Source organism: Macaca thibetana, chromosome 16, assembly GCF_024542745.1.
Source record: "Macaca thibetana thibetana isolate TM-01 chromosome 16, ASM2454274v1, whole genome shotgun sequence".
NCBI classification, from domain to species: Eukaryota; Metazoa; Chordata; class Mammalia; order Primates; family Cercopithecidae; genus Macaca; species Macaca thibetana.
Genome location: NC_065593.1, coordinates 2989784 through 3005332, shown reverse-complemented (window position 1 = coordinate 3005332; position 15549 = coordinate 2989784). Strand labels below are relative to the sequence as shown.

General features: G+C 47.4%; 1 protein-coding gene and 1 pseudogene across 3 annotated transcripts in view; both read right to left on the bottom strand.

Moving 5' to 3' along the window:
• LOC126939050 (uncharacterized) overlaps window positions 1-15549 on the bottom strand; it is a 174427-nt pseudogene that overhangs the window by 60953 nt on the left and 97925 nt on the right.
• Window positions 1-15549, bottom strand: part of SHMT1 (serine hydroxymethyltransferase 1) — a 39173-nt gene that overhangs the window by 16328 nt on the left and 7296 nt on the right. For 2 of the 3 annotated variants that reach the window (XM_050763914.1, XM_050763913.1), the window contains 4 exons: window positions 14531-14645; window positions 11923-12068; window positions 3473-3588; window positions 2633-2793 (listed from right to left, as the gene is read on the bottom strand). In XM_050763914.1, coding sequence (XP_050619871.1) covers window positions 2633-2793; window positions 3473-3588; window positions 11923-12068; window positions 14531-14626 — 519 coding nt within the window. In that variant the 5' untranslated portion in view covers window positions 14627-14645. The remainder of the gene's footprint in view (window positions 1-2632; window positions 2794-3472; window positions 3589-11922; window positions 12069-14530; window positions 14646-15549) is intronic. The other variant, XM_050763916.1, reaches the window with a different exon arrangement.

Below are 15549 nucleotides of genomic sequence, written 5' to 3'. Positions count from 1 at the left end.
GGACACCCCCTGACCTCCAACTCTGCAGCCCAGTGGGATGGAAGTCAGCTGCCTCTGGCTGCTGGTAAATGCCAGTAAGGTCTGTCTCCTCCTGCCCACCGAGGGCAGGACTCAAATCACCCCCCAGTGGGTGAGCTGCACTTCCTGCTGCCCAAGCTGCCCAGGGTCCCAGGCCCCACCTCTCCACGCCCATCCTGAGGTGCGTCCCCTCACCACGCCCACAGGACTGCAGCCTGAACAATGTATATCAAAGACAGGGGGTGGCTGGAGGCAACTGGGTGCGGGATGCAGATTTTTTTTTTTTTTTGAAGATGGAGCCTCGCTCTGTCACCCAGGCTGGAGTGCACTGTTGCAGTCTTGGCTCACTGCAACCTCCACCTCCCAGGTTCAAGTGGTCCTCCTGCCTCAGCCACCTGAGTAGCTGGGACTACAGGTGTATGCCACCATGCCCAGCTAATTTTTGTATTTTTAGTAGAGACAGGGTTTTGCCATGTTGACCGGGCTGGTCTCGAACTCCTGACCTCGGATGATCCGCCCACCTCAGCCTCCCAAAAAGTGGGATTACAGGAGCACACCACCATGTATTTTTAGTAGAGACAGGGTTTCACTGTGTTGGCCAGGTTGGTCTCGAACTCCTGACCTCATGATCCACCTGTCTCAGCCTCCCAAAGTGCTGGGATTGTAAGTGTGAGCAACTGCACCCAGCCTTTTTTTTTTGAGATGGAGTTTCACTCTTGTCGCCCACTCTGGAGTGCAATGGAGCCATCTTGGCTCACTGCAACCTCCGCCTCCCAGGTTCAAGCAATTATCCCGCCTTGGCCTCCTGAGTCACTGGGACCACGGGTGTGCATCACCACGTCCGGGTAATTTTTTGGATTTTTAGTAAAGACAGGGTTTCAACATGTTGGCCAGGCTGGTCTCGAACTCCTGACCTCAGGTGATATGCCTGTCTCAGCTTCCCAAAGTGCTGGGATTACAGGCATGAGCCACCGAGCCCAGCCAAGGCAAAGTGTTTTGTTAACTATTGTGACATGTTTCAAAATCTAGCTTCAAGGCTGGCCTTGGCCAGTGAGGAGATGTGACTGCAAACACCTAGGCGTTCTGTGAAAAGACATGACTGCAAAAAAGAGCACACGTACAATCACCAGCACTGAGACAAAGGCCGAGTACACACAGCATGCACCCAAGACCATGGAATGCCAGCCAAGGAGAAAGATGCACTGCTGCCTTTTTTCACGGTAACAAACATGAAACTAAGCAGGAATGGCACAGTTATTAATAAAGAACATGAAAAGATGGTTCCTGGACGCTAGAAAGAATCACCAACACTGGACACTAAAAGAATAAGCAAGTTACCTCTTCTCCCCATGATCCTTTATCTTTATAGATAAATCACCATGCCTGAATGAGCCCACGCATCTTACATGCATTTTTCGACCCAAGTGTTTATACAGACAGGGTCTCATGCTAAACAAGTATTTGCCTGGGGCCCTGCACACCCTAGAGGCAGCCCTTGGCACTGGTTCTGAGGGTGCTGGTTCCACTGCTGGGCTGGCTGTGTTATCAGGTATTTGCAGTGGGGTGGCAATGGCAATGGGGTGTACACCTGAACAGTACAGGTGCTCCGCAACTTATGGGGTTACATTCCAATAAACTCATCATTAAGCTGAAAATATCATAAAGTCATACCTCAACTTATGGGGTTACATTCCAATAAACTCATCATTAAGCTGAAAATATCATAAAGTCATACCTCAACTTATGGGGTTACATTCCAATAAACTCATCATTAAGCTGAAAATATCATAAAGTCAAAAATGCATGTGATACACCTAACCTATCCAACGTCACAATCTAGCCTGGCCTACCTTAAACATGCTGAGAACACTGTGGTACCCTACACCGGGCAAGAGAGTCAAACACAAAGCTTATTTTATAATACGGTGTTGACTATCTCATGTAATCTACTGAATACTGTATTGACAGTGAAAAGCAGAACGGATGTATGGGAGCTTGAAATGTATCTATTGAATGCATGTCACTTTTGCACTATCCTAAGGTTGAACATCCTAAGTCAAACCACTGTCTGTTCCTCTGTAGCCGCTATACACAGGCAGGGGCTGGCCCTAACATGGCCATGGAGGACTGTTGCTGTGGATGGCACAGGGCTGCTGGTTTTGGTGCTGGAGCCGAGGATGCTGCCATCCCTGCAGCTACTGCATCCTTATGCTGCTGCTGGCCCACAGGGGCTCTGAGCAGAGATGTCACCAGGCGAGGGCAGAGCTGTGGAGGTGGTGGCTGTTGCTGGGGTCCAACTGTAGTGACCTGGTTGCTATTCCCCAGGGTTGTTATTCCCAGCAGTTACCACTGCCCCTGCCACACCTGAACTCTCCTCAGTAGTTGCCTCCCTCACTGGTTTCCCTATGGCCTCAGCTCAGACCCTTGTCTCTCCATCCCAGCTGCCCCAGCGGGTCCTGAAAGCCTGAGGAGTCCCCACGGCAGGGAAATGAAAAATGGTGCAAGGTGGGGACTTCCTATAGTGACACATAAACCAAACTTATCCCTACAGGCAGAGCCAAACATCAGAGGTTTCCCAAGGAAATAAAAGCTATGGAGAGAAACACATGCTTACCTTATAGGGCATAGATTCAAAGAAGATGGACGTGGCAGAGATTTTCTTCTTGTCTGTCATGAACCCATGGGTCAGGTGGCCCCCATCTGGCAGGTCCAGGCCCATGATGCGCCCATGGGGTTCCACCAGGGCAGTGTACACAGCGAAGTTTGCAGGGGAGCCTGAAACAAGTGGACCAAAGGAGACACGATTATTTCTGACCGAGGTACCAAGTGGCATCCGGGACCTTGGCCACTAAGCCTTCACCCAGGAGTGGCAAGAACAGGCCTCGTGCCTTCCCTGAGCTCCAGGAGGTGCCCCTTCACCATCAGCCTTGAAAGAGGAAGTTCAGAGAAAGGGCACTGCCTGGGAGGGGGTACAGAGCTGGGAGCCCAAGGGCAATACAGAGAGATGCATGGCTTATCTTTTATTTATGGCAGTCCTTCTTTTTTTTTTTTTTGTTTTTGAGATGGAGTTTCACTCTTGTTGCCCAGGCTGGCGTGCAATGGCGCGATCTTGGCTTAGCGCAACCTCTACCTCCCAGGTTCAAGCAATTCTCTTGCCTCAGCCTCTGAGTAGCTGGGATTACAGGCATGCACCACTACACCCAGCTAATTTTTGTATTTTCAGTAGAGACCAGGTTTCTCCATGTTGGTCAGGTGGTCTTGAAGTCCCGGCCTCAGGTGACCTGCCTGCCTCTGCCTCCCAAAGTGCTGGGATTACAGGCGTGAGCCAACCGCGCCCGGCCTATGGCAGTCCTTCTTAGGATGCAAGTCCTTCTCAGGATGCTTCTTGGTGCATGTCAGCCCTGGGGGATGCACATGATGAGGCTGCACCAGGCCATGTGGATGAGACAATCACCTGAGTAGGGCTGGACGTTGACCCCCCAGCACTGTGGGTCCAGCTTATAGGCCTGCAGGGCTCGCTTCTGACAGAGGGTCTCCAGTTCATCAATAAACTCAGTCCCGCCATAGTATCTGTGGGAGGAGAGTAGGAGACTTAGATCCAATCAGACCCAGAAAATCTGTGCTTCACAGAGGCCAAAGAAGCTCGGGGTGGGACAGTGAAACTAAAGTGCAGAGAAGTAACGAACGAGAAGAGCTTGTTAACATGCAGATGCTGAAGCCAGCATGATCAAGTGTTCCACCAATGCCTCTGGAATCTAGAGTCAAGAGACCAACCCAGCTGTGCAACTTGGAGCAAGTATCTCATCTATAAAAAGGGGGGGTTTTGGCCGGGAGAGGTGGCACATGCCTATAATCCCAGCACTTTGAGGGGCCAAGGAAGGATTGCTTGAGCCCAGGAGTTTGAGACCAGCCGGGACAATATAGCAATACCCCCATCTCTACAAAAAATTTCAAAAATTAGCCAGGTGTGGTGTTGTGTGCCCACAGTCCCAGCTACGTGGGAGGCTGAGGAGAGAAGATTCACTTGGGCCAGGAGGTAAAGGCTGCAGTGAGCTGTGATCACACCACTGGACTCCAGCCTGGGCAACAGAGTGAGACCCTGTTCCAAGAAAAAAAAAAAAAAAGGAAGAAAAAAAAGGAAAGAAATCCTGTCACATGCTATTAATACAACAGGGATGAGTCTGAGAACATTATGCTAAGTGAAACAAACCAGTCACCAAAAGACAAGCACTGTATGATTCAACTTTTATGAGGTCCCTAAAGTAGTTAAGCTCATAGAGGCAGAAAATAGAATGGTGGCTGCCAGAGATGGGGGAACAAGGACTAGAGAGTTTGTTTTTGTTTTTTTTTGTTTTTTGTTGTTTTTTTTTTTTTTTTTTTTTTTTTTTGAGACAGAGTCTGGCTCTGTCGCCCGGGCTGGAGTGCAGTGGCCGGATCTCAGCTCACTGCAAGCTCCGCCCCCCGGGTTTATGCCATTCTCCTGCCTCAGCCTCCCGAGTAGCTGGGACTACAGGCGCCCGCCGCCTCGCCCGGCTAGTTTTTTGTATTTTTTAGTAGAGACGGGGTTTCACCGTGTTCGCCAGGATGGTCTCGATCTCCTGACCTCGTGATCCGCCCGTCTCGGCCTCCCAAAGTGCTGGGATTACAGGCTTGAGCCACCGCGCCCGGCCTGTTTTTGTTTTTGACTTTTTGCATTTCTAATGAAATTTTACTTTCAATTTAATAACTGCATATCAAAATTTATCATATATTTATGTTTTTATTATCTATTATTTATTATATTGATAACTCAAGTACTAAAAATTACTGGGTTCAAGCCAGTAATTTTTTTTTTTTGAGACAGAGTCTCGCTCTGTTGCCCAGGCTGGAGTGCAGTGGCGCGATCTCGGCTCACTGCAAGCTCCGCCCCCCGGGTTTATGCCATTCTCCTGCCTCAGCCTCCCGAGTAGCTGGGACTACAGGCGCCCGCCGCCTCGCCCGGCTAGTTTTTTGTATTTTTTAGTAGAGACGGGGTTTCACCGTGTTCGCCAGGATGGTCTCGATCTCCTGACCTCGTGATCCGCCCGTCTCGGCCTCCCAAAGTGCTGGGATTACAGGCTTGAGCCACCGCGCCCGGCCTGTTTTTGTTTTTGACTTTTTGCATTTCTAATGAAATTTTACTTTCAATTTAATAACTGCATATCAAAATTTATCATATATTTATGTTTTTATCTATTATTTATTATATTGATAACTCAAGTACTAAAAATTACTGGGTTCAAGCCAGTAATTTTTTTTTTTTTTTTTTTTGAGACAGAGTCTCGCTCTGTTGCCCAGGCTGGAGTGCAGTGGCGCGATCTCGGCTCACTGCAAGCTCCGCCTCCCGGGTTCACGCCATTCTCCTGCCTCAGCCTCCTGAGTAGCTGGGACTACAGGTGTCCACCACCATGCCCAGCTAATTTTTGTATTTTCAGTAGAGACAGGGTTTCTCCATGTTGGCCAGGCTGGTCTTGAACTCCCGACCTCAGGTTATCTGCCTGCCTCCTCCTCCCAAAGTGCTGGGATTACAGGCGTGAGCCACTGCACACGGCCTAACCAATAATTTTTAGCTTTTAGACCCTGTGATCACAAAAAGCTTTCTTTTAAAAAAATAAAAAATAAAAAAATAAGAGACAGGGTCTTGTTTTGTCACCCAGGCAGGAGTGCAGTGGTGAAATCATAGCTTACTGCAGCCTAGAACTCCTAGGCTCAAGCAATCTTCCCCTGCCTCAGGCTCCTGAGGAGTTGGGGCTACAAGCCCATGTGTACCACACCCAACTAATTTTTTACTTTTTTGCAGAGAAAGGGTCTCCTTATGTTGCCAAAGCTGGTCTCAAACTCCTGGTCTCAAGTGATCTTCCCATCTCAGGCTCTCAAAGTGTTAGGATTACAGGTGTGAGCCCTTGTGGGCTGTCACAAAAAGCTTAAAAATTAAAATATAAATGTATTTCTTTTTGTTTTTAAAAAAATGTAACATAAAATTTCCCATTAAAAAAATCACATTATACACTGTAAATTCATCTAATTTTTTTTTTTTTTTTTTCTTGAGACAGAGTCTTGTTCTGTCACCCAGGCTGGAGTGCAATGGCACGATCTCGGCTCACTGCAACCTCTGCCTCCTGGGTTCAAGCGATTCTTCTGCCTCAGCCTCCCAAGCAGCTGAGACTACAGGTATGCACCATCACGCCTAGCTAATTTTTTGTATTTTTAGTACAGACGGGGTTTTACCATGTTGCCTGGACTGGTCTTGAACTCCTGAGCTCGGGGAATCTGCCTGCCTTGGCCTCCCAAAGTGCTAGGATTACAGACATGAGCTACCATGCCTGGCCCTAATGTGATATTTTGGCATATGTATACATTGTGAGATGATTAAGTCAAGCTAATTATCATATCCATCATCTCATGTACTTTTTTTCTGAGATGGAGTCTCGCTCTGTTGCCCAGGCTGGAGTGTAGTGGCGCGATCTTGGCTCACTGAAACCTCCACCTCCCGAGTTCAAGCAATCCTCCCACCTCAGCCTTCTGAGTAGCTGGGATTACAGGTGTGCACCACAATGCCTGGCTAAATTTTGTATTTTTAGTAGAGCCAGTGTTTGACCATGCTGGCCAGACCAGTCTCGAACTCCTAGCCTCAAGTGAGCTGCCCACCTCGGCCTCCCAAAGTGCTGGGATTACATGCGTGAGCCACCGCGCCCAGCCAAGCATTTCTCATATGCTGATTAGCAGAAGTTATTATTTAATGGATACAGAGTTTCATTTCTGCAAGATAAAAAAGTTCTGGCGATGGGTGGTGGTGATGGTTATACAACAATGTGCATACCCATAATGTCACTGAGCTGTACACTTAAAAACTAGTTAAAATGGGCTGGGCATAGTGACTCATGCCTGTAATACCAGCACTTTGAAAGGCCAAGGTGGGAAGATCACTTGAGCCCAGCAGTTACAGGCTGCAGTGAGCTATGACTGCACTACTGCACTCCAGCCTGGGCAACAGTGCAAGACCCCGTCTCCAAAAAAAAAAAGGTTGAAATTGCCAGCCTAACATGGTGAAACCCTGTCTCTACAAAAAATACAAAAAATAGCCAGAAATGGTGGCACCGTGCCTGTAATCCCAGCTACGTAGGAGGCACGAGAATCGTTTGAACCCAGGAAGCAGAGGCTACAGTGAGCCAAGATCGGGCCACTGGACTCCAGCCTGGGCAACAGAGTGAGACCCCATCTCAAAAAAATAAAAAAGAGAAAGAAACTATACCCTATATGTTATATATATTTTTATTTTACCACAATTAGAGGGAGTTTCTGTGGAACTGTACATTTTAAATGGGTAAACTTTACAGCCCATGATACATTTCAAAACTGTTAAAAAATTTTAGGCAAGGAATGGTGACTCATGCCTATAATCTCAGCACTTTGGGAGGCCAAGGCAGGCAGAACATTTGAGGTCAGGAGTTCAAGACCAGCCTGGTCAACATGGTGAAACCCTGTCTCTATTAAAATTACAAAAAAAGAGCGGGCATGGTGGCACACGTCTGTAGTCCCAGCTACTTGGGAGGCTGAGGTGGGAGGATGGGTTGAACCTGAGAGGTGGAGGTTGCAGTGTGCCAAGGTTGCACCACTGCAGTTCAGCATGGGCAACAGAACAAGACTATATAAAAAAACAAAACTGGGGCTGGGTGCAGTGGCTCACGCCTGTAATCCCAGCACTTTGGGAGGCTGAGGCAGGCAGATCACAAGGTCAGGAGATCGAGACCATCCTGGCTAACACGGTGAAATCCAGTCTCTACTAAAAATACAAAAAATTAGCCGGGTGTGGTGGCGGGTGCCTGTAGTCTCAGCTACTCCAGAGGCTGAGGTAGGAGAATGGTGTGAACCCAGGAGGCAGAGCTTGCAGTGAGCAGATATGGCACCACTGCACTCCAGCCTGGGCGCCAGAGCAAGACACCCTCTCAAAAAAAAAAAAGAAAGAAAGATACAGTCCAGGCACTGTGCACTGTGGCTCACGCCTGTTATCTCAGCACTTTGGGAGGTCGAGGTGGGCGGATCACCTGGGGTCAGGAGTTCAAGACCAGCCTGGCCAATATGGTGAAACCCTGTCTCTACTAAAAATACAAAAATCAGCTGGGCGTGGTGGCTCAAGCCTGTAATCCCAGCACTTTGGGAGGCCGAGGCGGGCGGATCACAAGGTCAGGAGATCGAGACCACAGTGAAACCCCGTCTCTACTAAAAATACAAAAAATTAGCCGGGCGCGGTGGCGGGCGCCTGTAGTCCCAGCTACTCAGGAGGCTGAGGCAGGAGAATGGCGGGAACCCGGGAGGCGGAGCTTGCAGTGAGCCGAGATCGCGCCACTGCACTCTAGCCTGCAACAGCGTGAGACTCCGTCTCAAAAAAAAAAAAAAAAAAAAAAAATACAAAAATCAGCTGGGAATGGTGGCAGGCGCCTATAATCCCAGCTGCTCGGGAGGCTGAGGCAGGAGAATCACTTGAATCCAGGAGGTGGAGGTTGCAGTGAGCTGAGATCACCCCACTGCACTCCAGCCTGGTCACTGCAGTGAGATTCAGTCTCAAAAAAAAAAAAAAAAAAAAATTAAAGTAATTACATGTAATGGCTCATGTCTGTAATCTCAGAGATTTGGAAGACTGAGGTGGGAGAACTGCTTGAGGCCAGGAGTTCAAGACCAGCTGGGCAACATAGTGAGATCTCAGCACTACAAAAAATTTTTAAAATGAGCTAAGTATAGTGGCTTGCACCTGTAGTCCTAGCTACTTGGAAGGCTGAGGTGGGAGGATCACTTGAGCCCAGGAGTTGGAGATTACAGTGAGCTTTGACTGTACCACTGCACTTCAGCTGGAGCAACAGAGTGAGACCCTATCTCTAAAAAAATAAATAGGCCAGGCCAGGTGTGGTGGCTCACATTTGTAATCCCAGTACTTCAGGAGGCCGAGGTGGGCGGATCACCTGAGGTCAGGAGTTCGAGACCAGCCTGACCAACATGGAGAAACCCCATCTCTACTAAAAATACAAAATTAGCCAGGCGTGGTGGTGCATACCTGTATTCCCAGCTATTGGGGAGGCTGAGGCAGGAGAATTGCTTGAACCCAGGAGGTGGAGGTTGTGGTGAGCCGAGATCGCACCATTGCACTCCACCCTGGGCAACAAGAGCAAAACTCCATCTCAAAAAAATAAAAATAAATAAAAAATAAATAGGCCAGATATGGTGGCTCACACTTGTAATCCTAGTAATATGGAAGGCTAAAGTGGGAAGACTGCTTGAGGCCAGGAGTTTGAAACCAGCCTGGGCAACATAGCAAGACCTCATGTCTATTAAAAATTAGCCTGGTGTGGTAGCATGCACCTGTAGTCCTAGCTACAGAGAGGCTGAGGCAGTTTGCTTGAGTCCAGGAGTTTGAGGCTGCAGTGAGTTGAGATTGCACCACTGCACGCCAGCCTGGGCAAGACAACGAGACCTTGTCGTTCATTTATTCATACATACATAACTTTTTTTTTTTAAGCCCAGAACTTTGTTTTTAAGTTTGTATCAAGCAAAGTCATTAATGTTAGGTCAATATTGTTTTCTTTTTTTTTTTTCTGAGATGGAATATTGCTGTGTCTCCCAGACTGGAGTGCAGTGGTGCAATCTCGGCTCACTGCAACCTCTCTCTGCCTCCCGAGTTCAAGCAATTCTCCTACCTCAGCCTCCAGAGTAGCTGGGATTACAGGCACACGCCTCCACATCTGGCTAATTTTTGTATTTTCAGTAGAGACGGGGTTTTGACATGTTGGCCAGGCTGGTCTCGAACTCCTAACCTCAGGTGATCCCCCTGCCTCAGCCTCCTGAAGTGCTGGGATTACAGGTGTAAACCACCACGCCTTGCCTATTGTTTTCAAATATTGCCTTCGATTATAAATAATATTCCAAAGATAGATTAATATTAAATTATATTAACAAAATATGATAATGAAAACATGTAATAATTACCTTTTAAAAGAGCCCTTTAATTGGCTGGGCGCAGTGGCTCACGCCTGTACTCCCAGCACTTTGGGAGACTGAGGCGGGTGGATCACAAGGTCAGGAGATCGAGACTAGCTTGGCCAACATGGTGAAACTCCGTCTCTACTAAAAATACAAAAAATTAGCTGGGGGTGGTGGCGTGCAGCTGTAGTCCCAGCTACTCGGGAAGCTGAGGCAGGAGAATTGCTTGAACCTGGGAGGTGGAGGTTGCAGTGAGCCAAGATTGTGCCACCACACTCCAGCCTGGCAACAGAGTGATACTCCGTCTTTAAAAAAAAAAAAAAAAAAAAAAAAAAAAAAAAAAAAAAGCCCTTTAACATGAATACACGATGTAATTACACTTCTATTTAAGTTGTAGTTTTTTGTGTTTTTTTTTTAACTTTAGAAACAGGGTCTCATTCTGTCACCCCAGCTGGAGTACACTGGCAAAGCTAGATCAAAAGCTCGCTGCAGCCTTTGATCTCCTGGGCTCAAGCAATACTCCACCTCAGTCTCTTGAGTAGCTGCGACTACAGGTGCATGCCACCATGCCCGGCTAATTTTTAACTTTTGTTTTGGAGACAGTGTCTCACTATATTGCTCAGGCTGGTCTCAAATTCCTAGCCTCAAATGATCCTCTGCCCTGGCCTCTTAAAGCACTGAGATTACAGGGATGAGCCACCACACTCAGTCCCCTTTTTAAAAATGTAGAAAACACCACCCCTTGCCTGATACATTGCTGTGAGAATCAAATGAAATATTAGTTGTGAAAACACCTGGTGTGGACTGGGTGCAGTGGCTCACAGCTCTAATCCCAGCACTCTGGGAGGCCGAGGTGGGTGAATCGCTTGAGCTCAGGAGATGGAGATCAGCCTGGGCAACATGGTGAAACTCTGTGTCTCTACAAAAAATTAGCTGGGTGTGGTGGTGTGTGCCTCTAGTCCCAGTGACTCAGGAGGCTGAGGTGGGAGGATGGCTTGAGTTCAGGAGGCCAAGGCTGCAGTCAACCTTGATCACACCATCGCACTTCAGCCTGGGTGAGACACACCATGTCTCAAAAAGAAAAAAAAAAAAAAGAAAACACCCGGTGTTAACAAAATACCTTAGCCTGAAAGAAGAAAGGAAAAAGAAAGGAGAGACAGAAGAAAGAAAACACATTGTAAATTCTTCAAGGCACAATGCAAAAGTTAGTTATTCACAGTAGGAGAAAGACAATGCCTTCAACTTGATTCTGTCTTCTACATAGAGCTTCAGGGGCATCTCAGGACAGAATGGCAATTCCTTCTCCAAGGGTGACCTTTCTTTCTGTTTCCTTTGGGACAAAAATGCACACATTTGCAAAAGCCATGTCTAATTCTGTAATTTCTTTTCTTTGCCTGATGATGACTGCAAAAAACGAAAACGAATATAACACTGTAATTCTGAGGGTGAAAGAGTTAACTGAAAGCCACTGCATGTGTAAATCCAACATTTATAATGCAGAAATGGCTTCCAGTATTGCAGATTCAGCCTCCACTTCCACACCATTTCCAATACAGACTCGATGACTCACATGGCAATGGCCACCTTCTGCAGCCTCCCTCTGATGACACTGACCTTTTCTAGACAGAGGCCACACACCAGTCCAGTGGCTCAATACTCCTTACAAACTGGCCTATTTTTCTAGAAAGCCCCCAAAGGACTATGAAATGTGCCCCGGAGTACACCTGCGCCGAGCTCTTCAGTGTTATCACATGCTGGGAATAAAAGAGTTATGTCAGAGAGCAGGTGTGGAACAGAAATCCTACAGTTGGGAAGCTTGCTGTTTTCTGAAATTTCCAAATTGTTTAGGTCCTAGGCTGATTCAGTACTCCCTATGACTGTGTCAGAACCAGGCCTTCGAAGAGATTCACGTACCTCTGGCCCGGGTACCCCTCAGAGTATTTGTTATTTAAGCAAGAGCCTAGGGCCTCCAAAACTGCTCGGCTGGCGAAATTCTCCGAGGCAATCAGCTCCAATCCAACCCGCTGCCGGTTACTCTCCTTCTTAATGATGTTGTAAACCTTATGAGAAGAAAACAGATGCTTGATATTTGGAAATTTTAGTTTAAAATTTTGCTCTGATCCAAATTACAACCTCCTAAAGGGAAAAGACACTCTTTCACATTAATATTGATTGTGCCTTCAGAAGCTGATCTTAATCCAAATAATATCAAGGACTCTCATAACACTTAAGGAATAGAATGAATCCTCCTCAAAGGTTTTAGTATCTGAGAAAGCACTAATCAATGAACTAAGAAAAACAAAATGGGCCGGGCGCAGTGGCTCACACCTGTAATCCGAGCACTTTGGGAGGCCGAGGCGGGCGGATCACAAGGTCAGGAGATCCAGACCATCCTGGTTAACACAGTGAAACCCCGTCTCTACTAAAAATACAAAAAAATTAGCCAGGCATGGTGGCGGGTGCCTGTAGTCCCAGTTACTCAGGAGGCTGAGGCTGGAGAATGGCATGAATCCAGAAGGTGGAGCCTGCAGTGAGCCGAGATCACGCCACTGCACCACTGCACTCCAGCCTGGAGACAGAGCGAGACTCCATCTCAAAAAAAAAAAAAAAAAGAGAGAGAAACAAAATGATGGCGGGGCACAGTGGCTCATGCCTGTAATCCCAGCACTTTGGGAGGCTGAGGCTGGTGGATCACCTGAGGTCAGGAGTTCTAGACCAGCCTGGCCAACATGGTGAAACCCCGTCTCTACTAAAAATACAAAAATTAGATGGGTGTGGTGGCAGGCGCCTATAATCTCAGCTACATGAGGAAGCCGAGGCAGGAGAATCGCTTGAACCTGGGAGGTGGAGGTTGCAGTAAGCTGAGATAGTGCCATCGCACTCCAGCCTGGGAAACAAGAGCGAGACTTCATCTCAAAAAAAGAAAAACAAAATGACTGAAGAGAAAGCTACGTTTAAGCGTCCCACCTAATTTTTAACATCACCATCCTGTTATTTTTATCCCTACATTTCACCAAGTTTCTCCCTCCCTGAACCTTATTCCTCATTCCTCTTCCTTAAAAGAAAAGATGCTTTAGGCCAGGCACGGTGGTTCACACCTGTAATCCCAGCACTTCAGAAGACTAAGGCAGGCTGATTGAGCCCAGGAGTTCAAGACCAGCCTGGGCAGCATGGTGAAACCCTGCCTCCACCAAAAACACAAAAAATCAGCCAGGTGTGGTGGCATGCACTTGTAGTCCCAGCAACTCAGGAGGCCGAAGTAGAAGGATCACTTGAGCCCAAGGGGCGGAGGCTGCAGTGAACTGAGGCAAGAGCACGGCACTGCACTCCAGCCTGAGTGACAGTGAAACCCTGTCTCAAAAATCAAAAGAAAAGATATTTCAGCAAATTCATAGAGACAGAAAGTAGATGAGTGATTGACCAGGGTTGGGGAGTTTGGGTTGACTGCTAATGGGTTCAAGGTTTCTTTCTGGGGGGATAAAAGTGTTCTAAAATTGACTATAAATATACTAAAAACCACTAAATTGTATGGCAAATGAGTGATATCTCAGTAAAGCTTTCATAAAAACAAGGCTGGGCACAGTGGATCATGCCTGTAATCCCAGCATTTTGGGAGGCCGAGGCGGGTGGATCAACTGTGGTCAGGAGTTCCAGACCATCCTGGCCAACATGGCGAAATCCCATCTCTACTATAAATACAAAAATTAGGCCCGACGTGGTGGCTCATGCCTGTAATCCCAGCACTTTGGGAGGCTGAGACAGGCGGATCACGAGGTCAGGAGGTCAAGACCATCGTGGCTAACACAGTGAAACCCCATCTCTACTAAAAAAAAATACAAAAAATTAGCCGGCGTGGTGGCTGGCGCCTGTAGTCCCAACTATTCGGGAGGCTAAGGCAGGAGAATGGCATGAACCTGGGAGGTGGAGCTTGCAGTGAGCCGAGATGGAGCCATTGCACTCCAGTCTGAGCAACAGAGCAAGACTATATCTCAAAAAAAAAAAAAAAAAAAAAAAAAAAAAAAAAAAAAAGCCGGGCACGGTGGTGGGTGCCTGTAATCCCAGCTACTCAGTACTCAGGAGGCTGAGGCTAGAGAATCCCTTGAACCCAGGAGGTGGAGGTTGCAGTGAGCCAAGATCACGCCATTGCACTCCAGCCTGGGCAAGAAGAGTGAAACTGTCTCAAAAAAATAAATAAACAAGTAAAATAAAATAAAGGTGTTTCCAGATGTCTAGATAGATCTATATACCTTGTGAACTGTCAGGAAAGGGTCAACTGTCAGTGATCTCTCCCCTTCTCTGTTTTTCTCCAGAGCACCCTGCACAGTGCTCCACACTTTGAAGAAACCCACAATCTTTAAATTTACTCTCAAAGGATTTGTAGCCATTTTGTCTGCCACCACCTGTAAATCCAGCAGGATAATACTCATTTCAAGGCTGTCCCTAATTAATTTGTAGTTAGAACTAGAGATTTAAATGAAGGCCTCCAACATAAAAACATCTGTGAACACTCCACAGATCTCACCTCAACATCACTGTCTTTCAGGGGCTGTGCCAGCATCTTGTCATGTGAGGACCACAGGTCAGCATCCTTGTGGGCCCCATTGACTGGCGTCTCCATTGCACTGGTTCGAAGCTGCCTAAAAAATGGGAAATACGTGTGTAGCTTCCAGCATTAAATTGATTTTTTTAGTTTATTTATTTATTTATTTTTGAGATGGAGTCTTGCTCTGTTGCCCAGACTGGAGTGCAGTGGGGTGATCTCGGCTCACTGCAATCTCCGCCTTCCAGGTTCAGGCGATTCTCCTGCCTCAGTCTTTTGACTACAGGCACATGCCACCACGCCCAGCTAATTTTGTGTATTTTTAGTAGAGATGGGGTTTCACTGTGTTAGCCAGGATGGTCTCAATCTCCTGACCTTGTGATCCACCCGTGTTGGCCTCCCAAAATGCTGGGATTACAGGCGTTAGCCACCATGCCCCACCTATTTATTTTTATCTTTTTGAGACAAGAGTCTCAGTCTGTCACCCAGGCTGGAGTGCAATGGCGTGATCTTGGCTCACTGCAACCTCTGCCTCCTGGGTTCACGTGATTCTTCTGCCTCAGCCTCCCGAGTAGCTGGGACTACAGGTGTGCGTCACTATGTCTGGCTAATTTCTGTATTTTTCATAGAGATGGACTTTTACCACGTTGGTCAGGCTGGTCTTGAACTCAAGTGATCCGCCTGCCTCGGCCTCTCAAAGTGCTGGGATTACAGGCATGAGCCGCCATGCCTGGCCCCAGCATTACATTTAATCAAAGTTCATCACAACCTGTTAGTTCTATCGAGTTGCTAAACAAATACAATTTTTTAGCCTTTCCCTCAGAATCGCTTGGTAAACATGAGCATATTCTATTGCAAAACCACCGTGTGGAACTTCTGGTTCCTTTCTGAACTGCAGACGTCAGCTCATCTCCCTCAGAAATGAGAACTGACCCTCTTCCCCACTTGCAGGCAGTCCAACTCCGCCTCCTCTCAGTCAAACTTCTCATGGGTATAGCTTA